The following is a 25,274-nucleotide window of genomic DNA, read 5'->3' as shown; positions in this document are numbered from 1 at the left end:
GTTCTGGGAGTCATTCTTCCTGTATGTTTCTTCAATTTCTAGAGTAATTGTAGTTGTTTTCTATTCTGATTCTCTGCATTTTTATATAGTATCTTGTGTGGTGTCTACTCAATTTCTGTTGGGATTTTACCGTTCTTTTCGTGTTTTATTAAAAGAGGAGGTTGGTGTTAGTAAGTGAGTTTAATGTTTTCTTTTCTGTTTTATTATAAGAGGAGGATGGTGATAGTTTATTCTTATCTTTTCATCCTTTTTCTTATCCTTGTTTGCCGTTTATAGTTTGGGTCCCTTTCGTGGTATAGTTTATTCATATTACCCTTGGGCTTTGGACTATTTATCTTTTGTTTATATTTTGTGTATAGTTGCTTTTAACTTTTAGTATTGTTTGTTGTATCTTCAATGGTAAAGAAGGGAGATATTGTAGTATCTTCATGCAAGGTCATTACTGTTCTCCTGTATCTTGTAACTAGCTGCTCAGCCAGTGTCAGAGTTCCATGTGGAATGTTGACGTGACTGGAATGTTGGAGGTTGCTGTGGTGTGAGACAGTTGAGAGGATGGGCTGAGCAGCTAGCAGGCTGCTCCTGGTGGGGCTATACTATGGACTTTACTATCTTAATAAATAACCTAAAGATATATACCTGGCTACGTCTGCTGTGTCACATCAACCTATGGAACCAGGTCACTTCAGGTTCCTTATTTCTAAGCGCCCAACATGGGATCCATGTGCCTGCAGTGGCACGCACCCAGTTTCTCAGCTCAGTTTCTTTTGACAATCCCGTGCTCCCTTAAGTCCAAGAAGACCTTAAGAAATCAGATGGTACACCACCAGCTCAAAACTTAGGAGAGAGCGATGTAAGCCCCGTGCGTGCCTCTTTGGAAGGAAAAGCCTTAGCCATAGAACTATTCTCCTTGAAAGCTGTTGCTGGGGACCTAAAGTCTGACAAAATCCAATCCCTCAACAGCTCTCCTATCCCCCATCTTGATCAGGATGGCTGAGAAAAAGACTCTGGCATACTTGCTTAATTGTTTTTGCAGCATAAAATGATAGTAACAAGACTAGCAGACCCCTTTTGTCTGCTTTCTCCACAAGGAAGGCTAGCCACCTATTAATATCACTCTTTGCCCAAGTCTGAGAAAGCGTACTTGGTCTGGGCACATCATGCTTGGCATGAGATTCTCCTGTCCATTGGCAAGGGCTTTTGTGAATATGTTTGTATCCATAATCAAACGTGCAATAGGCCTGTAGGAGGCTCAGCCTTCAGAGCTTTTCCCTGGTGTGAGGCTGTTGGACCCGAGAAGGTGCAAGAGGTGTGATGGCTGCGGGAATTTGTTTTGTAGAAAGATACAGGAAACCTGCCAGTTCCCAGTGTCCCAGCATTCAGAAACACTTGTAGGCTCTTCCAGAAAGTCCATGATTTACCCTGAGAGTGTAGACCAATTGCATCCTTCCCCTGCTCATCCCCTCCCTCCCAGATATGTCTGCATATCCTATCCATGCTCAAATGCCAAAGCATATACGGCTTGAAAGAAGTCTCTGAATGCATTCTGCTCATCGCAGTTCAGTAGTGCCAATGAGACTGGGGTGCTCGCTGTAGCAGTGTGTCTCTTTGCCCTCTGAAACCCCAAAACCTGGCCAGTAAGATGCCAATCGTATCACCCTTTCCATTGAAAATCTGACCCGCCTTCAGGGGAATGGTTCCCACCCTATGGTTCCATTGAGATTAAGCTGTCCTCAGATCATTGCCAAATTACAGTTTGTTCTTCTGCATGGGGTTTTCTGTATCCGGATCTTATGTTGTAATTGATAATTATATCTTGCGCACATGCTGAGTTTATTTGTAACTATGCAGAATGTCATTTGGAGTAGAGACTGCCTTGTAACAGCTTACAAAGCCTAAAGCTCGTAGAGAGGTTATTTTTTTAAATATCCACTTCTGCATTGCTACGTAAGTTTCTATGCTAGGGGCCTTTCCTCACATGTTTGTTTAAAGGCATCCCAAATTATGACTGGTACTGTGCCCTGGGGTGTGCTGGTCTTAAAGAATGTGTTAACACTTTCGCCAGCTACGTCTCCATGAGTTCCTACCTCCAATATGAAATTATCTCTTTCTCGGAGGTTCCACCCCCTACCCATCCCAGATCATCTCAACACGAGCATGGTCTTCTATTTAATAAGTCCTAATTGACTGATGGCCGCGAAACGTAAAAGCTAGAAAGTGGATGAAAGCGACACAAGACTCGTGGACTTTTAAAAGGAGCTGATATAAATACCTGATCTGGACCAGGAATTGCAACCACATATAGAAAGATGCCATGAGAGATCGGGGAAGCGCGCTGAAGTGAGCCTGCACACCGTGAGGGGAACAGTTGTCCGTGGAGAGTGTTTTCTGTTTTCTCTGCCTCGCCTCACCAGCATTTCCTAAGCCGTGTGGGGAACGGCTCTAGTCCGGCTAAAACTACATCACCCAGAGGACTTTGCGCAGCCAGCGCATTTGTCACAGCTGAGGGGGAGGAGGCCCTTAAAAGATCGAGGCGCCTCCCGCAGCGCGGGAAGCGCGCTGAAGTGAGCCTGCACACCGTGAGGGGAACGGTTGTCCGTGGAGAGTGTTTTCTGTTTTCTCTGTCTCGCCTCACCAGCATTTCCTAAGCCGTGAGGGGAACGGCTCTAGTCCGGCTAAAACTAAATCACCCAGAGGGCTTTGCGCAGCCAGCGCATTTGTCACAGCTGAGGGGGAGGAGGCCCTTAAAAGATCGAGGCGCCTCCCGCAGCGCGGGACGCGCGCTGAACGCAGGGCATCTCTAGGGAAAGGGCCCCCTGCAACAGCACTGGTTGAGACGCTGCCTCTGACAGCGATGGTCGCTGAGGGAGAGGCCAGTGTCAATGGTGCTGCTGGAGAAAACCCGGTCACGCCGATTATGGTAAGGGCTGAGGTCCATATAGATCAACAAGATATATCCAGTGAGGATTTGGAAGAAGTTCCGCCAGCTATAAGGCCGGTACGCAATTGTAGGCGAACACAGATAAAAGGGGGTGGGAAACAGAAGAAAAAACCTACTGTTGTAGACTTTGCTGATGTTCCTTTGTGTTTACTGGAAACAAGGTGAATAACTTTAATGCTAATATTGCACAACTGGTTGCCCTTATAAAAAATCTTGAGTCTAAATTAGAATCTAAGGTAGAGGAGGCTATCAGACCTTTAACCATTAAGATAAACACTCTAACAGCTGAGCTGTCCAGGCTTGGCAGCCTGGTATCTTCGTACCAGGCTGCAGTTACTGGATTAAGGGATAAACCTGGGGAAGGCAGACAGGCAGGGTTGGTGTGGGGAATAACTCAGTCAAATCCCATCAATGTGACGGCAGTACCTACCACCGCGAGTATGGCACCTACATTAGCAACCACACCAGCCACTCAAGTAACAATGGATCCACAGATTCAATCTGACCCTGTATTAAGACAGGGAACAGATAGTAGGTCGCGCAGAAGTAAAGGTTATCTTAACCTACCGCCTGACTGTGCGCCATTTGTGGTAGTCCTAACTAATGTCCCACCCTGCGGTACCAATCCTGCCTCACCCTATGACGAGTCCCATGCCTCACTTAAAAACAAAACAGTGTCATGGATTAACAAAAACTGTGGCTTCCCAATTGCATATTCTGATCAGATTCTGGCAGTCAGGCGGGTGAATTGGGTGGGCCCATCGAAATAAATGGGAAGCGGAGACTGCATTGTTGTGAACTTCAAACATCCCCAACATGTGGCCACCACTCTCCTAAGAGCTTTGTCACTGATATACAATGAGAGCAGTATATGTGTTCGACCTTTGGGGTATTTTTATGCCCATCTTTGTCATAACTCCCCCCAACAAAGGCTGTTTAGTTCAGTGGCTGAAACTCAGACCCAGGTTATGGATACCCACTTTCAGTATAATATTGTTAATCGGAGGGGACTGGGAAACGTTACCAATACACAGAATAGACCTTACTTCTCGGCCAAACCTAATCCTGGGTTTAACATCAACACACTGAACAGGTACGATCTTCTATCTGGCCTGGACATGTGCGACTGACATGAGATCCCTGTGGGTCAGGGCATCTCAATCTTAGACGAATTGGTGTCTATTCCGAACTCACAGGATAAAAACTATGGTAGCAATGTTGTCTCGTGGAACATTGCGGGGTTGGCTGCAAAAATGACAGACATAAATTGGGTCAACTACATTAAGCAATTTAAAGTGATCTGCCTTCAAGAGACTTGGCTGGTTGAATGTGATCTTTTTCTAGAAGGGTACAAGGCCTTCTATGTCCCGGCCACACCATCACTAAGAGGCAGACCCAAGGGTGGGCTGGTGATTTTTGTTTCTATCCTTGTTACCTGTAAAATTAGCAGAATTGATGCAAATGATCCTGGTATGATGGGCTTGGTTTTAAATGGGGTACACTGCCGAGTATGTCTAGTGAATTTTTATAATGCTGCCAATGTCACTTCAGTACCTAACTCCATATCTGCCTTGCATGCCTTTCTCACTTCCTCTCTAAAGGATTTCAATCATAACCTCATGATTGTGGGGGATCTCAATGTTCACTTGTGTGGAGACCCTCTGCACAAATGCATAAATGATTTAAGTTGTGAGCGTATGGAGGGACTCCACCTGGATCACACAATGGCTGGGGAACTATGCAATGCTCTCCTGGATAACCTGCACCTCTCCCTGGCCATGACGCTCAGGGATCCATTTAAATGTTTTGATACTCCCACCTTTAAGGGGCATGGGAGGGGCACTTTTATTGATCACATGCTGTTGTCAGCAACACTGCTGCCTTTACTGGATTCGTTTGATATTGTTCCAAGCGAATTCAGTGACCATAATCCTTTAACAATCTGTTTGAAAGGACCCTGGTTTTCTAATTAAAGACTGATATGTAACTCCGGGAGGCTGGGCACTACAGATGGAAGGCGGCGACTTAAATGGTCAATGGTGACTCCAGATTTATTGTATAAAAACATTGTAGACACATGTACTGAGGATATTGTGAACTGCACTCAGGTGGGGGCAGACCCTCGACGGGTTCTTACTGCTTATCAAAATCTGTCGGAGAAGGTGTCAGAACTGATGTTGGTCCCAGTAAAGACGAGTGTGGGAAAATGTGGGCCAAGATGGTTCAATCATGATTGCTCCAAAGCTGCTCGTAACCTTAGGCTAGCACTGGCAGCTATTCCGAGAGTGCAGGAAAATGTCAAACTGTGTCGCAGGGAATACAAGTCCATTCTAAAATCCCATAAGGAGTCTAAGAGTAGAAGCGTGGAATGAGTTACTTGATCCCTCTACCTTAAAATCCAGCACCAGATTTTGGACAATAATTAAAAAACCATTCCTGGTAGAAGACCCGGGTAATGGTCTGGATTGCTGTATTACCAAGGAGGAGTGGGAACTTCATTTCAAACAATTATACTCTTCTGGGTTACCTGTCACAAGTGAGAAATTGCTTGATGCTAGGGGAGGTGCTATTAGGTTTACTAATGTTGAAGTTATGGTGGCCATTGAAAAACTCACTGCTAGAAAAGCTCCAGGGCCTGATGGGAGCCCCCCAGACTTGTATAAGTCTGATCCACACTTTTGGGCGCCCATCCTGGCTGCAGTATTTAATGCAGCTGCCAAGGTGGGCTGTCCTATCTCCTGGGGACTATCAACGATTGTTCCCATTTTTAAAAAAGGAAATAAGGGCAGTCCTCACTGCTACCGGCCAATTTCACTAATTGACTCCATGGTCAAAATTATGGGGAGAATTCTACTACAGAGAATAACATGCTGGGCGATCGAAAATAACATCATGTCGATTTCTCAGTATGGTTTCTGTGGGGGGCGCTCCACCATAACCCAGTGCCTTAACCTATTTCTTGTATTGAGCAAATATACCACTGTACAGAGGGGAACTGTCCATCTTGCCTTCATGGACCTTTCTTCAGCCTTCGACTGTGTCAACAGGGGGGTGCTGTGGAGGTCCATGAGGGAGAAAGGTGTGGATCCAGGGATAGTTGACTTTTTTGTGGATATGCACAGTAATACCAGTGCTAACGTCAGATATTCTGCAAACGGGGACACCACTGGTAACTTCGATATAAAGAAGGGAGTGCGTCAGGGTTGCATTCTTACCCCTTCCTTTTTAATTTGTATATTAATGATTTAGATGATTATCTACAGAATGTACAGGCAGATTGCCCCAGAGTCGGCAGGCGGGGTATTCCAGTTCTTTTATACGCAGATGATGCGGTTTTAATTTCAAGAACGGAGAAGGGACTCCAGGCGCTTTTAAATGCTTTTAACATTTTTATGTCTGACCGAAATCTATTGGTCAACAACTCTAAATCATATATAATGCATATTGGCCATAAACCCAAAAAGAATTTTATCTTTAAATTGGATGATGTCCCAATACCGGTCACAGAAACATTCTCATATCTTGGTGTCCTGTTTGATACCAAGCTTAACTGGGGCCCACATTTGGCCAAAAAGAAAGGTGAACTGATAAGGGCTAATGCTTCTGTTTTTAACTTTGCGACAAAACTGGGTAAGAAGCCAATCAACGCAATGATTAAGCTGTACAATGCTAAATCTGTTGCTACAGCTGCATATGGCAGCGAACTTTGGGGATATGTGGCTGGAGAACAGTTGCAGGTTGCCGAAAACAATTTCCTAAAACGTCTACTTTGTGTCCCCACCAGTACACCCAACCTGACAGTACACGAAGAACTGGGAATCCAGTATCTAAGTGATATTTTTTCCTTAAGGCCTTTGATTTGTTGGGTGAAACTGTGGATAAATCAGGACATACCTCTTACCCATTTGATTGTAAGAGATCTTATATCTCAGGACAAACATATGTGTGTCCCCTGGTTAAAATATCTGAAAACCTGCTTTTCCAGGCTTGGCCGCCTGAATCTGTTTGAAAATCCTAGCGGAATTGTAAAGGGGGATATAACAGCAATCAAACAAGCCTTTTATAAGGATAAGTTGGCTCAAAGGGAAAGTGAGGAGCTTTTGAAACCAAGAATTAGGAAATATGTGATGTTAAAAACTTGTGAAAGCATGGAGCCATATTTAATGAGTAATTTCACCTCTCATGAGAAATTCTTGTTGACTAGGCTTAGATTTGACATCTTCCATCATCTTTTAATACGACCGAAGTCAGACATTTTTAACGAGGTTGCAGCACCCTGTGGCTGCGACGGGAAGTCTCCTCAGGATATGCTGCATTTTATGTTTTTATGTAGTTTTTATGAATATCCCCGCAAACGTTATCTTGTTGCACTCTTAAGGAAACTTAATTTTAACCAAATCAAACCTGCCTTTTTTTATTTGCAGCTTTTGTACAGTGATAGCGTCTTACAGGTTAAAGAATTTTTAAAATTAACTGTCAAATTAAGGAATTGCCTAGACCAATGATGTTGTACTTACTATCTGTACTTTACCATGTATCTGGATCAAGTTATTGGCAATGGGCTACGTGTAATATGATTTTTTGTATGTGACTATGAACTATTGTAATAGTATGAATAATGTTTTTTTTAATCGTATTGTTTACATGTGTACTTTTATGGTGTGAAATATAACCGAAAAAAGTCTCTATTGAATTGAATTGACTACTCTGGCTATGGATAGAAACTATGACTTCAATGAGAACATATAATCAAAACAACAGTATGTGCATTACATGAGAATAGAAAGAGCAGGGTGGGGCTATCTCCATGCGTCTGTGTACTATCTCTGTGAGCTCCCTTTTCAGCTTCCCAAATGAGCCCCGGTATGACTAGCTGGCCGCAGTCTTCATTTAGCTTGAGCAGCTCCTGTGCCTCGTCGTCGTGACTGAGCTGGCCTGAATTGTGGTGACGCTCGCTCTGTCACTCTCACTAGTGCCAAATCTAAAGACTTATAAGGTCACAAAGGCGAGACCAATTGGCTATGCCAGTGCTTGTTTTTTTTTGGGGGGGGGGCTAGCTTGAAACCTTTGGGAACCAGGGTAATTTAAAACACACGTAATTCCCAAAATATTAAGGGAGCCATATGTTGAGGGCTTTACACAGATGGGTCCGTGTTCGCCCCGCCTTTGCATTACTCATGAAACTATGTCCCAGATGTAGTGATTTTTATGTCTGGCATGACAGTTTGACAAGACATTATACTATATACAAAGAGAGAGGTTCATAGGTTCACTCATCCCCACCCATCCCACACAGCCATTGGTCATTTTAAGTATCATTGGCATATTGGTTAGCCCACATTCATCAGCCACTGGTTAGTTGTAATTGTCGGCTACGACCTATTGAGTTTAGCTTGTTCACCAGCACAAGGCCATTTCAATAACGCAGTGGTTGTATGAGAGTTGTATGAGCTTACAGTTTTTTTTTTTTAAGAGCACCGGGGCCTGTCTGTATCATTTCCTTCTACCTGTTCAGCTTAGCCACTGTGCTCTCCTTTTTTCCTAAAGGAGTGGAGGTGGCCACAGAAGTTGTGTTGGTTTGTGCCAACAATGACTCACGAGGGGGCACAGGCTATCTACAACTGGAGTTCCTAGGGGTGAAAATGAGGAAGCAAAAACTACCTCTCCGTTTGATCCCTTCTGCCTGCCAGTTTTATTCCATGGGTTTCACCCCACTTCTTGTCTGCTTGATAGGCTCTCTTTGTTAGAAGATGGGTCTAATGTGACATTTGAGCAATCGAACACATCGTCAGCTAGTGTGTTATCGTATTGCCCTTGCTATTTCCATCATCTCTGCACACACTTATTTATCCTCGTCCACTTATTCACCTGTGCACCAATCCGACCATTGACTCATTCTCATGTTCACTCACTCACTTACCCACATGTACACAAACTTTCCAGTAGCTAGTAGTGCATTTGTCTATATAGCAAGCATTTACAAAGCAAATATGTCTGGCATTGGCATTCTGCTACAATCGTTATTTTTTTTAACTATATTTTGTTTATTGCAAAGATGCCATAAAAAGAGAAGAAAAGAAAGCAGTCTGCTGCCCAAGTTTGGTCTAAATGTGGACAACATATGCTTGCAAAAAAATTTTTTACATTAAAAAAAATTCACTGAGCTGACTGTTTTTGTGATGTTTTTTCACAATTATTTTTTGTGTAGGTGAGAAGAAGAAATCAACACTCGGCTATACACTCATTTTGCAGCCTGTACAATCATACAATATTATTGAAATACTTTATGGCATAAAATATACAAAATCACTATTTAACTGGGCAGTTGAAGTGTAGCCAAAGTAAATAGGCGGAACTTAGAAATAATGAACAAGAATAAAATTTAAGAAGCACATTTTAAAAAGCTTTGTCACAGAAGAGAAATGAACTAATTTTAAGGGAATATAAATGTAGCGTTCAAACTTTGTGCAGTTACTCAAAGTGAAGCGAGGCAATGGGTATAGTGGGCTGTATGCTGTGGTTACCTGAAGCAAAAAGTGAATGGCAGTTCAGCAGACCAGTGAATGAAGCCAACTGACCAAATGCCCCTCTGTGTATGTATATTACATGGGATTCGTTTTTTGGGAAAAGAAAAGTCTAGCGAAACAGCTGAAGCTGCCTCAAAAGCTAGACCTAACAAAGACAAATCTATAAATATTGACTTTTTTAATGTTTTTGTTCTCTTCACTTACTGTGGATTGTTTAAAATGGATATGATAAAAGCAGTTGTATAGTTGTATTGAACGCTGTGCAGTGACTATTAGGGTGAAAGGGATTCCTGTAGCTCAGCTGTGTAGTCCAGTAGTCCATTCGATTTTTCTTTTTATCAACATTCATTCCTGTTTTATTTAATTTATTCTGTTAATGTGCATGATGGAAACATTTGAAAAGCTCAAGGCTTCTTCAGCCATGTGCAGGTGGCTGTAAGCTGCTGTTAAAGATTGTTTAAATGACAAAAAACACTTAAAATGTGTGATTGTTTTATTTTTCTGGCTCGTGACAATCGTGGGCTGAGGGTGTGAATCATTTAACATGTTCCATTCTCAAAAGCTGATCTGATGGTTCCCCTGTGCTACCTGCAGGATGGAAGTTTACAGTGTCCTGCCTGCAAGACCATTTATGGAGAGAAGACAGGGACTCAGCCTAAAGGAAAAATGGATATCTATTCAATTCCTCGGTCTCTACCTGGACATCCTGACTGTGGAGCCATTCAGATTGTGTACATGATCCCTCCAGGCATTCAGGTATGTTGTTATGCGACTGTGTTCGTGATGTGTAGGAGAGTCTTATAGGTCTGCCAATTAGGAGGAGGACAGTCCAGGTTCTCATCCAGGGGATACTCATCAATAGTCATTATCTATGAATAATCCCCGCCCATGTGTGGGATCCCGGAGCATATAGAAAATACATATATATATATATATATATATATATATATATGCATATGTGAAAACATAAACATGCAGCCTAAAATGTTTCAAACATGGCAAAAATGCTGAAATGACATAGGTTTGCATTATAGTACCCCTAACCCATAAGGAAACAAGCATTTGCAATGCAATAGGTCTCGCATTTACGCGAGTTTGAGATATTGACATTGCAAATGACAATGCCTTTTATTTTTGTTTTTAAAACCTAAATAAAAGGCATTGTCATTTACAATGCCAATAGCTTAAACTCGAGACCTATTGCATTGCAAATGCTTGTTTGTTGCTGGAACCGTAATCCTGACTTTCTGTCGCTGCTTAGAGGGCAGCTAAGGAATGAACTTCCCAGAGATAAGCACCTTATTTATGAGGTCTTTGAGCTCCGCATGAAGGCCCCTTGATGTTTACAATCCCTTGTGTTCGCACTGAAAGGGGGGTGGTTTATGGCCTTCACAGTCGCCTGCTAGAAGCTTCTTAGATGTTAGCTGTATCTGGGCCCGTGTTGTAATTGTGCTGCATGCAAAAAAAAAGGCTTGCTTTTCAGCTCGCCATAAGCTGTATTTGGTGCTTCTATGAATGTTTCGTATGCCAGTGAGTTAAATAGTAGGGAAGTAACTCTCCTGCTGGGTCGACTATTGTTCAAAAGACTATTGGTGTTGCATTATTTAGCAATGCCAATAGCTCAAACTTAAATAATGCGAGACCTATTGAATTGCAAATGCTTGTTACTTTTACATTCAGCTGGGAGAGACTCGGCCAAACGATTGAGATGTGTAAGAGGAAGAGACGTGCAAAAAAGGGAAAACACCACGGGAAAACAATTGGGGAGAAAACCTGCTAATGCTGAGAGACATATAAGTGAAATACAACATTTACGATCTAGAGTAAAACAAGCACAAGAAAGCGCGTGTCCACTGGTTCTCAATAGCAAAGACAGTCAGAGTGGAGTTGTGCATGTGTGTGACGAGGCCGCGAGAGAAGCAGTGTGCGTGTGTGAAATAGTGCAATGTGTGGTGAGTGGAGGTATGCGTTCCTGCTGCCGTGTGTTAGTGCTTTTACTGGTTTGAAATGGCGTGAGTGTGTATTAGAGTTTTTGAGAATGTGTTAATAATGAGTGTTTTTTTGAAAAATGCCTCACTGTGTGAGAGAGCGAGTGTGTGTTAGCAAATTTAAATGGATGCGTGTTGTGTGTGCATTTATGTGCATGTGTGTTCAGAACGCACATCAGACAAGAGAGAAAGAATAGGCCTGGGCATATGTCATTAAATCTGTATTTGTGTTCGAATGGATAGATAGACAGACGCGCAGCTAGCTACCTTAAGGACACATTTGACATTGATTTGAGGGGAGGAAGAGGGATGTACTGAGAGAAAGAGACTGATGCTGCTTGAGGGAGAGGCGAGGGACCTCGAGTGAAAGGAATGCTGTAAGAAAGGATAGAGCGCTAGAGATGAAGTACAGAATATTGAACAAGCAGGAAGGGGGTGGCAAATGGTGTGCACTTTCACGGCCGCTTTGATGTCCTCAGTGGCCGCGCGGCTCACTGAGGACATCAAAGCGGCCGTGAAAGTGATCAGGCAGTACTTTTCAGGCTGCCAAATGGTGTGCGCGCCCGGCGCACATGCACTGTATTTGGAGGCCTGAAAAGCACTCGTTTGCACTTCCAGATCCCCCTTTAACAAAAGCTCTCGCGAGAGCAGCGCTAAAGCGCTGTCTCAGGCGAGATCTAAAAAGGAAGCACTAAACAATTGTCATACAATAATGCTTTATTGCCATAAAGCAAACATGTAATTGCAGGCATTTGCCTGTAGGCTGCATTAGAGGACAAAGAAACAAAGAAAACTGACACCTTGCCTTTAAGGCATTAGAGTAGGGGTACCGTGCCTTTAAGACCTGCAGGAGACCCCTTGCTCCCATGATGCACTACAGGTGGCAGTTAGGTCAGTTCTTTTTTCCGGCTCCTTCTATGAGGATCCTGGAGCTTGAGCTCTTCAGTTTTTTTGACTGAAAGTGATTTTTTTGATATTTTCTCAGAAAACTCGACATTTTCTGACTCCTTAAGGCTTATTCTACTGGTTTTTTGGTCTTACCACTAATATTTTCCAGTCGGAATGCCTGCCTTATTCAGGAAATGCCCTTCCTGTGGCAATAAGATGGCACTGGCAGATCCTCACTCTGTGTGTATGGTGTGTCTTCCATCCTCACACAATCCTGACCAGTGTACCCACTGCCAGAAATTTTCCAGGTGGACTCTGCGTGACAGAGAGCGCATAAAACTTCATGCCCAGCTGGAGAAGGACAGAAGCCGTCATGGAGGTAACCATGGAGTCGTCAATCCACCTTCTTCAAACAAACACCGAAAACGGCGACATACCACCTCTCCTGAGACCAGAAAGAAGAAGGTAACGGGAGATTCACTGTCGAAGTCGCCGTCCAAGAGACCCAGACACTCTTCAGCGTCGAGGGACTGATCACCATCTCGACGTTGAGATTCTCCGCCGCATGCAAGTAAGTCGGCGTTGAGGCACAGCACTTTGGGCTTGAAGGCTGTGGGTCCTGACAGACCTGAAAAGTCTCCGTCGATGTAGAGGCTTCCGTCGACGTCGAGACACTCTCCGCCACCCTCGAGGGGATCGGCGTCGAGAGTCATGACGGCGAACATCTTGCCGCAAGTGGGCTTGTCGACGTCGAGAGCTTCGTCGAAGTCCCATCACTGGACGTCAAGAATATCGACGCTGACTCGGCGCCATGGGAGATCGACGTCGAGATCACCAGGTCGACGGCGGAAGTAGACGGCGAGGTTTCCACATCACCGTAGGCGATCGACGTCGAGATCACCAGGCCAACGGCGGAAGTCGACGTCAAGGTCTCCACATCGCCGTAGGCGATCGACGTCGAGAGCGGGACAGCGTTCCCATAGCAGATCCCCCTCGATCGATGCCGGTGGTGACGCAGACTTCATCGACTTCGAGGTATTCGACGTCGAGGAACAAAAGTGCAGCGGCCACAGAGGATCTGGGGACCAGTCATCATCCCCAGGACTGCATATTGTACAAATTTCACTTGAGAAATCTCCTAAAGCTTGAGAGAAGTACGGTCTGTTGCCTCGCTGGCTGGTAGCTGTTGGGACAGGTGACTGCAGAAGTCCGGGCTCGGACTACTCTCGCACTTACTCGCCTTCTAGGATCTCTCCTCAGAGAAGCAGGTCTCCCCTCAGAAGACCAAGATCACCTTCCACACACCGATCACGGTCCAGGGGTAGTCAGTCTCCCCCCAGAAGACTAAGATCACCTTCTAGGCACCGATCAAGGTCCAGGGGTTGTCGCAGCTCTCATCACGACCGTCCCCATAAGAGAAGACGCATGAGATCGCCCACATGGTCTTCCTCCACGAGGTCCTCAGTCTATTCTCCGACCGTCTCCTCGACTCCTCCATCGCAGCGGTCCCCGTCATTGTGGCAGCAGCCATGAGGTCTCACTCAGCATCTGTCATCTTCTGTCCTCCCCAGAGAAGGACAGTAAGCAGATGGACTCCTATGGCAGGAAAATGTGCAATACGTCGGCTTCTTCCATGAAGTATGCAAGTGCCTCAGCCCTTCTCGGGCGATATGACAGGTCTCTTTGGGACTCCCTCTCAAGGTTCACCGAAAAGCTCCCCAAAGGGGAGGACTTCAGCGAAATTCTACTAGAAGGTGGGCTAGTAACCAATCAAGTTATAAGTGTGGCAGCGGACGCTTCCGATCTCACCGCTCATGGTTACTCCCATGGCGTCTGTTCACGGCACTCAGCCTGGCTAACGGCTCCTCCTTGTTCGGGGCTCACGCGGATGAGGAAATGAATAAAATGAAGACAGAACTGGATACTGTCAAGGCTGTAGGTCTGGAGAAGCGCAAAGAATACCGGAAGCGCTTTCGTCAGGGCGACAAACGTTCCTTCCAGCAGAGGGTTCAAACCCCTCAATGGTCCTCCCAAAACCAGCAGAGGTCCCAATTCGAGCAGAGGGGTCGTGGCAGAGGAAGAGGGAACACCAAGCAGCAACAGTCAACCACTAAGCAGCCTCCCAAACAGTGAGGCATTGCTTCCCCCGCACCCGTTCACCATTCCGGTAGGAGGGAGTATAGTTTTTCACCTGGAAGAGTGTGAAACCATAACAAGAGACAAATGGGTGCTGAATATTGTGCAGCATGGTTACTTGCTAAGGTTCAAGTCTCCCCCTCCGCAAGTGCCCCCGCAATTGAAGCGCCTTCCTCAACTTCAAAGTCGGCTTTTACAGGACGAAGTATCTATCCGCCTCTCCAAGAGGTCCATAGAGGAGGTCCCACCTCTCCAAAGAAACCAGGGGGTATACTCGCTACTTTCTAGTCCAAAAGCGAGGGGTAGCCAAAGAGTACAGACCTATCCTCGACCTGCGCCTGCTGAACATGTTTATCAGAAAGGAAAAATTCCGAATGCTAGCCCTGCATCAAATCTTTCCACACCTTCACCAGGGAGGCTGGATTTCCGCCATCGACCTGCAGGACGCCTACTTTCACATTCCTGTCTCAGTGAAACATCGCAAATTTCTCAGGTTTCAGGTCTCTCGTCACCACTACCAGTATCGAGTGCTTCCGTTCGGCCTCAAATCCGCCCCACAGACATTCTCCAAGTGCATGGCGGTGGTGGCTGCCTTCCTCCGCGGGCGGAAGATCTTGGTCTATCCATACCTAGACGACTGGCTCCTGAAAAGCTCCACACCTGTGCTACTCCAGAGCCATCTCTCATACTGCTTCAACCTGCTGCATTCCTTGGGGTTGCAAGTCAACTACAAGAAGTCGATCCTCAACCCCACTCAACGGATACACTATCTGGGCGCCTCCCTGGACTTCGCAGAGGCAAGTGTGTGTCCTTTGGAGGAGAGGTTGTCATCAATGCTTCTGAAGTGCCACACTCTTCTCGAAACTGCACTTCCCACAGCCAGGCAAGTGTCTTCACTACTGGGATCGATGGCCTCGTGCATCTACATTGTGCCCAATGCACGCCTTCACATGCGGCCTCTACAACAGGCACTTGAAGATCAATGGTCTCAGAGGTCAGGTCGCTGGGAAGATTGTGTCTCTACCAAGCTGCCAGGGACTCCATCAGATGGTGGATGAAACGTTCTCACCTGCTGCAAGGGGTCCCTTTTCATCAGACTCCTCCAACACAGACAGTGGTCACAGATGCCTCAATGCAAGGCTGGGGAGCTCATATGGGCCAACTTCAGGTACAAGGTCTGTGGTCCGAGACAGAAAGAAGTTATCACATCAACTTCTTGGAGCTACGGGCAGTCTATCTGGCGCTCAAATCCCTGTATCCGTCTCTTCAATCCAGCCACATTCAGATTCATACAGACACCACAACAACAATGTTCTTTCTGAACAAGCAAGGTGGCACCAGGTCTCTGGAAGCCCAATCCATTTGGCAGTGGCTGCTGGCGAGAGGTCTCTCAATCGTCGCAGTCCACCTTCCAGGAACCCTGAACGTGCAGACGGCCTCAGCAGAGACTTCGTAGAAGCGCACGACTAGGTGCTCAACGAAGACGTCACTCAGGAGGTCTTTCGGCAATGGGGAGTGCCGGACATCGATCTGTTCGCAGACGCGGCAAACACGAAATGCCCTGTCTTCGCTGGGAATGCACTTTTGATCAGCTGGTCGCAGACATTGCTGTACGCTTTTCCTCCGCTACCTCTAATCCCCACGGTCATGCAGAAGTTCTATAGGACCAACACCAGAAACATCCTGATAGTGCTGGAGTGGCCACGCCAGTGGTGGTACCCGGATCTCCTCCAACTGTCAGAGGTTCCACACCGGAGGCTGCCCTGCCGCCCGGACTTACTGACCAAGAACGAGGGGAGAGTGTTTCATCCTAACCTCCCCTCCCTCCGGTTGACTGCATGGCTCCTGAAGTCATCCAGTACGGACATCCAGACCTTTCGGCTGACTGTATGGACATTCTTAGAGAAGCAAAGAGGCCCTCCACCAGAAAGTCTTATGCTTTCAAGTGGAAGAGATTTTACCTTTGGTGTAGGGACAATGCTCTTGATCCGACTCAAGGTCAAGAGCAAGTGATTCTTTCATACTTACTGCACTTGGCAAGGTCAGGCCTGAAGTACCCCTCCATCAGGGTCCACTTAGCTGCCATCACAGCTTGTATAAAGTCTCCTACCCAGACCTCATTCTTTCAAATGCCTGTGGTCAAAGATTTCCTAGAGGGGCTTAAGAAAGTTTTTCCACCAGTGAGGTCCCCTTCGCCTCCCTGGGAGCTTAACATTGTCCACACCAAATTGATGGGTGCTCCTTTCGAGCCTATTCATAAGGCATCTTTGCAGCATTTGACCTGGAAGGCTGCTTTCTTAGTAGCCATCACTTCAGCCCGCAGGGTGAGTGAGATTCAGGCCTGTGCTGCACGGAGCCTTGCACTGTTTTCCACGCCAATAGAGTGGTGCTGCGGACTCATCCGAGTTTCCTGCCCAGGGTGGTTCTCGGATTTCCACATCAATCAGATTATCACGTTGCCCACTTTCTTTCCTCGGCCAACGACTCCCCGGAGAGAGCTTTACATTTTCGAGACCTCCTGAGGGTATTGAAGTTTTGCTTTGATAAAACCCTTCCACTTAGGAAGTCTGACCAGCTCTTTCTCAATTATGGTTCAACAAATACCGGGCTGGCTGCTTCCAAAAGATCTATTTCTAGATGGATCGTCTCCTGTATAGCCTTGTCCTACCAACTAGCCAACAAGCAGACCACAAGCGCACACTACCAGAGGGAAAGCTTCTACTACAGCTCTGCTTCGCAACATTCCTATATCTGAGATTTGCAAGGCAGCTACATGGCGCTCAATACATACCTTTACACGCCATTACTGCCTAGATTCAGATGCACAGGCCGATGCCCAGGTGGGGCAGGCCACTTTGAGGGATTTGTTTAGATAACTGCTGTTTGAATGTGATGTTAGCCTGCAGTCCTGGTCGCACCCGCCGCCGTGCTTTACATCTCGCGGCCGCGGAGCGGTGCGGACCACAAGTCCCAGCTCGCCCTGAGTCTCCGCCCACTGCCAGAATCCCGCGCCGGAGGAGCTACAAAAGAGGGCTGCTCTCACTGGGGAGCGGGGGAAGTATCACGGAGCCGCTGCTGTCCCTGGGCAGGAAACGCTGCCTTGAACCTGCAACGCACCTACCTGGTACCACTGTCGCCACCATCACAGAGCCTGCAGTCCTGGTCGCACCCGCCGCCGTGCTTTACATCTCGCGGCCGCGGAGCGGTGCGGACCACAAGTCCCAGCTCGCCCTGAGTCTCCGCCCACTGCCAGAATCCCGCGCCGGAGGAGCTACAAAAGAGGGCTGCTCCCTCCGCCTCGCGGACGCGCGAGGGCGGCGCCGGGCTGAGCCCGGGCAGAGGGCGGGCCGTCTGTGGCCGTCAGAGGCCAGAGGAGGCCGGGCTGGGCCACTCCATTGATTATTCGCCCTGGACATCGCATCGTGAGTAATACCAATCGAGACATTGTAAACATTGTTGGTCATATTATAACCCTTATCACTGTGACTCTCTCAGCGCCCGGAGTGTGGCAGCAGGACTTGTTAAATATTAAGTGTGACTTAATGTTCGTATAAGTGACTGACCTGTACTATGGCCGGTAAAAGTCAGACACGGTCACTAAGACCGAAGCGTTGTATTCCCAATGCCCCCCAGGTACAGAAAGAAGCTAATAGCTCGGTTTTTCCAGTTATAATGCAGCCCACGGCTATTGATCGCATGCTAAAAAGAGCACTGGGGGCTGTATCTAGCGAAATCGAGCGAACCGAGAGGCGTCTCTCTTTAACCCCTGATACCGTCCCTGACCTTGTCAAAGTTCACGAAACCAGGATCAGGAGATCTTACTTATTTCACCCTCTAGTACTCTAGATACCAGCGAGAGGGACTTCCCATGTGCTCAACCCACGCCCACCAGTAAGAAAAGGGAGGCAGGGCATATCAAACGCAATGCTACACGCACAAAAAATAAGTGCGCCCCTAAAAAGCGTAAGATCACTAAGAATGTAGCCCCACTTACGAATCCAACTAACAGATACCCCTGTGGGATAGAGCGTGCCACCCAGACAAGCCCCCAGACAGAGGCTCCTATTTGGCTAAATAAGATCATGTTAGACCTTCAGACCCAGATTGAACTATTGGTTGTTAACCTATTGAAGCCAGTCACAAATAAACTAGACAAAATATTAAGTGAGCTAAAAAACAGAGTGTCGAAAGACCCCCTGGCAGGTGCCCCGAGCACCCACACTAGCCCCCGGGTGACCCACTTAGTCACTAAAAAGGCGACTAATGCTAATGAGAATAGAAACACACACACAATTTTAGCGCAAATTCATGAGCCTCCCACTTCCCACGGACAAGTGGCTAGTAGTGTCACTGCTAGGGTGAGCAGCCGGCGCCCGGACAAAGGTCCAGGAATACAGAACGCAGACGCACAGTCTGAGAATTTGGCCGGCCCCATAAATGATGAAGCTGCCTATGAAAAGAGCCCCTCCCCTACATATAAGCAATTCCCCACGATTAACCTTCCTCCCGAGGCTTGTCCGTTGGTCGTTGTGTTTGCAGGGGTACCAGAACTCAAAGAAACACAGAACGAATCCCAAGAGGAACTAAAAAATAAGCTCATCTACTGGCTTAACCAGAATAAACCTATTACCAACAATCAGGTGGGGAAAATCCTTTTGGTTAGAAGAGTGAACTGGGTAGGGAGGAGTCCGAAAACTATCGAGGGCAACTGCATCATTGCTAATTTTAGAGACAGTAAGGTGGTGGAGCATATTTTGAGGTCGGGACCATCGAGAAGTATGACAAGTATAAGGCCCCTGCCACTTAGCTTCTTTTACTCAAAGCAACAGGTACTGAATGAGGGACCGCATCATGGGTGGAGACAGGCCGAGGGTCGACATCCTGGACTAGATAGAGGCTTGAACCTCGCTCATCAGGCCACGGGGACCTGGGATGGAGGACACCAATCCTGGGTAAACAGGTTCGCCCCTTTAAGGACACTAGAGGAGATTGATTGACTGTGCAATCCTCACTCTTCTTTAGTACAGGCTGACATGGATTATATAGGCTGGCCAGATGTAGCTTTTTTGGGATATGGTTCACCCACGGAAAAAGGGCACTCAGCAGTTGGGGGGGAGAGGCCCAGGATCTTAGCAAAAACCCAAGGAGCATTAGATACGCAGAGAGTGGGTAGCGCATATATACCACCAGAGGCAGTTACTTTAGTGACTAAGAGAAGAAACCTAGCTAGCGACTCACAGCGCCAATTACTTGGAAAGGAAACTGGGGGGGAACTAATTATTAATCAAGAATCGGCTGTGGTAGGGCCAGTCATTACTGAAAAAGAGGGCTTGAGAATCATCTCGTGGAATATTGCAGGCATTGCAGGAAAATTTAACAACAAGGAATGGCAGCAGTTTATGTCACCTTTCCATATCATCTGTCTGCAGGAAACCTGGGCTACCGATAATACTCACTATCAAATTGCTGGATACAAATGCTTCTTTGTACCCGCCCAGAAAACCCTCTCAGGCAGGGCCAAGGGCGGCCTGCTCACATATATCGACCTAAATATAGAAGGCAAATGGTCTAAGGTTGATTGGTTCACATGGAACATACAGGCCCTCAGGTTTAGAAACAAAGGGCTGGGCCTTGTTTTGTTCAATGTGTACAACGCCAATGCCTCGGAAAGCGATCTGTCCTCTCAGAAGGAGCTGGATGCTAGGATGAAATATGAACTTGCTATCACACAGGGTGCCTTGGCCCCCCTGTTATTAGTAATGGGTGACTTGAATTGCCACCTATGTCCTGGCCTGTTCCCCTTTAATGCTAACTGGTCCAAATGCCCCATAGAAAAGGGACCCCATTTTAGCCACTCAGTAACTGGTCTGGAATGGGGTAAGCTGATCCACTCCTTTGATCTCGAGCATACAGTTGACAGGATCACCCCGGGTCCGGATGGAACTATCCCCCCGACTTTTAAGGGGAGAGGGTGCTCGTCCTATATAGATTACATTTTTGTTTCGAGAGGCCTAAAAAGTCGTATCATCAAGGTAGATATCGAGTGGAGTCCTTTTAGCGATCACAATCCGCTGGTAATGGAGCTCCTGCTCCAAGGTCAGCAAAAAACTAAGCCAGTGGAGGGCACTTTTATGGAAACTGTGACGGCACAGGGCAGAAGGCTTAAGTGGGCAAAAATAGATGGGCCCAGATTCTATAATACCTTGATGGAAAAAGGCAAGTCTTTCATCGACGTGTGCTTAGACCCACTGGTGGATGGGGCCGGCCTCATAATAGCGTTTGACCAAATAACGCATTTGGTGAACGAACTATTGGTGGCCAAGGCCCCTAAGAAATCTCATTTAGATTCACCAAAATGGTTTGCAGGGGCTGCACACGAGCACTGAAGAATCTAAAAATGGCTTTGAGTAGCACCCCGAGGGACCAGGATGTAGTTAAAACATGTAGGCTAACTTATAAGAAGGAGCTAAAAAGACGGAAAGTCACGCTCCAGGTGGAAGCCTGGGCGGCTCTCAGAGAGGCATCCGAAAACAGGGACATCACCGAATTCTGGAGATTAATAAACTCTCCCTGTTTTCAAGACAATAATGCCCCGGTGATTGCCGCAAATATCCTCCCTGAACAATGGATTGCCCATTTTGAGGGGCTATACAACCATGGGAAAGATACTCCATCACAGGAGATGGGGACGACCATTGCGAGTAACCAAGTGGTATTCTCTTTGGAAGAGATTAGATTGGGTATTGAGGGACTTACCAAGAACAAAGCACCAGGCCCAGATGGGATCCCTCCTGACTTATTTTTAAGTCAGGTGGATCTGTGGACCCCTATTGTTACTAGAGTGCTGAACGCTGCTATTATGACCGCTTTGCCACGTTCATGGTCAACGGCCATTATAGTCCCTATTTTTAAAAAAGGGAGTAAGGATGACCCTCAATGTTATCGGCCTATCTCTTTGATAGATGTTACTGCTAAAATTTTGGGTAGGGTAGTCTTGACCCGATTAACCGAGTGGGCTGAGGACAATAATATAATCTCAGATGTCCAGTACGGATTCAGGACTGGTAAGTCAACCAGCGACCAATGCCTGAACCTATATATGCTGGTAGCAAAATACACCAAGACCAGCAATGAAGCCATGTACCTGGGGTTCATGGACTTGGCCGCTGCATTTGACCATGTCAATAGGAAGAAGTTATGGGTCATGATGAGCCAGCTTGGAATTGATCCGGGGTTAATACTCATTTTAAGGGAACTACACAGTGATACCTCGGCTAGGGTCCGGTATAACAAAGATGGGGGTTTGACTGAACCTTTTGGATGCACAAGTGGAGTGAGGCAGGGATGTATCCTTGCCCCGTTTTTGTTTTCACTGTATATTAACAATCTGGAACATTCCCTTAATAATTTAAAAGTAGATTGCCCAAGGGTTGGAACCCGTAATATTCCAGTGCTGCTGTATGCAGACGATGCGGTTCTGCTGGCACGGACCCCTAAGAGTCTGCAGCTCCTCATCGATGGGTTCGTTAAATTCATGGAGACAATTGACCTGTCTGTCAATCTAAAAAAATCATATGTTATGACAGCAGGCCATAGGCCATTGACCGGCTTCACCTATAGGATTGGTACTCATATTCTTGAAAGGGTGCAAACATTCTCTTATTTAGGGGTGTTATTTGATGAATCCTTAAAATTCACATCCCTTGCACATGAAAGAAGTGGAAAATTGGTTGCATCTTTTGGTGCAATTTCCGGTTATGGGAGAAAAGTTGGCCGTTGGAGCCCAGAACAAACAACTAATTTGTATGGTTCAATGTGTTGCCCAAAAACTATGTATGGCTCAGAAGTTTGGGGTTTTATAAACTTGGACGGTATACAAAGGGAAGAAAACAAAATTTTTCGTTCGATATTGAACGTCCCCAACTGTACGCCAGCTGTTATTGCCCATAAAGAACTTGGAAGACCCTATATAGAGGATCTGATCAAGTTCAGACCAATTTTGGCCTGGCTGAAACTTTGGACGAATCCTGAAGCAGCACTGAGTAGGTCGATCATGCAAGACTGCCGGGGAAGAGACAAATATTTGAAGATCCCATGGATTAGCTATATCAAGAACACTTTGGATAACATGGGTTATTCAGAGATGTTCCTTAACCCTTCACTGATCACAGCACAGGACATGTTAAAACTAAAGAGAACCTTCCTGGAGCTTAGAGCAGCAGATAGGAGCACATTAGAAGAGACTAAACCCTCGGTGAGCGCACATAATTTGCTTGTAACGACTAGTGGGTTGGAACCATATCTGTGCGTCCTTTTTAATGCCCAAGAGAGGTTTTTAATGGCACGTTTTAGGCTCAATTTCTTACCTTATTTATTGGCTGAACCAGCCGGTTTTAATAGTTCTATTGAGCAGAAGGGTTCCTGCGGCTGCGACAATAGGTCTCCGCAGGATACCCTTCATTTTGTACTTTTATGCCCTATGTATAGCCTCCCTAGACGAAGATTTTTGATAGGCATTTTAAAAAAGGAAAGATTCACTCGGGCAAAGGAGGCCTTGACTTTTCTACAAAGGGCTAGTGACCCATTGACTCTATGTGCAGTGGTGAGTTTTTTAAAATTTGTATTTAGACTCAGAGTCTCTAGAGGGTAGCTCCAGCCAGGTAGCCAGTAGAACTGGCATCGTGTTAATTTTAGGCAATCCATTTCTGTGATTGGTATGTGACCATTGATATATTTGCACATATATAGTTTCATTCAATGTTCTAAGAATTGATTTAATATTGTCTTAAATGTATAATTGTGTAATCTTTTATGATGATTTTTAACCATCGAATAAAGAACTATTGAATTGAATGTGATGTTACTTCATGTTCTATATGCTCTTTTGCTTGTCCGCGAGACTTTGGGTATGGGCTTGCTACTCTATTCATAGATTGACTATTGATGAGTATCCCCTGGATGAGAAGGATTAGTTACTTACCTGTAATCCTAGTTCTCATCCAGGGGTATACTCCTCAAAGTCATAAGCGATCCACCCACCCACCTTCCCGGACGAGCATTCTCTTCAAGTTATTGTTTATTGATTGCAGATCTACTCAGGTGCATATGCATAGTCAAAAAGAACTGACCTAACTGCCACCTGTGGTGCATTGTGGGATCAAGGGGTCTCCTGCAGGTCTAAAAGGCACGGTACCCCTACTCTAATGCCTTAAAGGCAAGGTGTCCGTGTTTTTTTGTATTTTAGTACTCTGCTGCAGCCAAATGCCTGCAATTACAAGTTTGCTTTATGGCAATAAAGCATTATTGTATAATTGTTTAGTGCTTCCTTTTTTCCTTATGGGTTAGGGGTACTACAATGCAAACCTATGTAATTTCAGCAACTTTTGTCATGTTTGAAACATTTTAGGCTGCATGTATATGTTTTCACATATGCATATATATGTATATATGTATAATTATGTATTTTCTATATGCTCTGGGATCCCGCACATGGGCAGGGATTATTCATAGATTATGACTTTGAGTATACTCCTGGATGAGAACTAGGATTACAGGTAAGTAACTAATCCTTATTTTTATGTTTAGACTTTTGCATGAAGGTGACGCGTAGATTTGGCAGTGGTAAGATACCAAACTATAGTTATGCTAACTGGCCCTCCATAGGTACAAATATTGAAGAATCATAATGAAAGAATTGTGTGGAAGTATAAAAAGGCATTGTTCCACTAGGATACGCATAAATACAGGTCTACCGACAAAACATTGCAACCTGTTTAAAAAGTAATTTTAAGTTCTCAAAGAACCCAGGCACATAAGGAAAAACCCCCGAACGGAAGGGTAAATCTAGATTCATTTAAGAATATGAAGACTAGCATTGTGCTATACCTTACTTAAAGCAGAAAAACAAAGCAGTCAAAAATAACTAAATAACTGAAAGGGTAAGCTTAGCAAAACAAATTGCAATTCACATGATTTTAACATGCCAGTTAGAATGAAATAATTCCTAGCAATCCTAAAGGACAGTTCCAATTCTACTAAGGACCAGGAGGCGAGTATGTATAACTTTGTTCTTTATTTCGTCTCGCAGCTTCAAAGGAAAACAACCATCCACTTAATTTCCCATGATTCTTGGAAAAATTAGAACAATAGCACATCCAATCACCTATCAATTGTCTCTTCAACAGTCATGATCACTTCATCCCCCTCCTCTTTTTTCAGACGACAGCCATCATGGACTACTAACCTTCTCATCACTCAGTCTTTTGATCATTTCTTGATAAGGAACATATCAACAGTGAGACTCACAAATAGTCTGAAAATCTTTATCCATTTATTTATTCATCCTACACTACTGCAGTATGCAAATATCACATTTTACTTACTGTCCAATGAAGATGACCTAATCCATCAATTGTTCCCTATGGATATCACCAAGTTGACAGGTTGAGACTAAATCTTTTCTATTCGGTGAGAAGGGATTATCCATGCGTACCTAATAGAACTGAAACTTTCTTTTACAATTACTAGGAAACCTCTCATTCTGTATGCGGACCAGAGGCAAGGATTATGCGTGTTCAAAGTTTACTTACCACCAAGGAGGCAATATCCATAATGGGTAAAACCTCTTAAATTCAGAGTCTGGAGATTAATCTGCCGCATTCATTATGTCCTCCAGCCTCACCCCTAAACAAAAGGCTTCAGCCACAATGGCACCCCTCACTGACTGTGCTCCTTAAAGATACGTTGACACCTGTCTCTTGCATAATTCAGAGATTCCATCTGGCGAGGGTTTTGGAC

At 45.6% G+C, this 25,274-nt stretch overlaps 1 protein-coding gene across 2 annotated transcripts in view; it reads left to right on the top strand.

The window, feature by feature from the left end:
* DTX2 (deltex E3 ubiquitin ligase 2) overlaps nucleotides 1-25,274 on the top strand; it is a 576,494-nt gene that overhangs the window by 482,759 nt on the left and 68,461 nt on the right. For both annotated transcript variants that reach the window (XM_085649605.1, XM_085649604.1), the window contains one exon: nucleotides 10,060-10,221. In XM_085649605.1, the coding sequence (XP_085505731.1) occupies nucleotides 10,060-10,221 (162 nt within the window). The remainder of the gene's footprint in view (nucleotides 1-10,059; nucleotides 10,222-25,274) is intronic.

Source organism: Triturus cristatus, chromosome 3_2 (assembly GCF_964204655.1).
Source record: "Triturus cristatus chromosome 3_2, aTriCri1.1, whole genome shotgun sequence".
NCBI classification, from domain to species: domain Eukaryota; kingdom Metazoa; phylum Chordata; class Amphibia; order Caudata; family Salamandridae; genus Triturus; species Triturus cristatus.
Note: the sequence above shows the minus strand (reverse complement) of the source record. Positions and strands in the feature narration are given on the sequence as shown.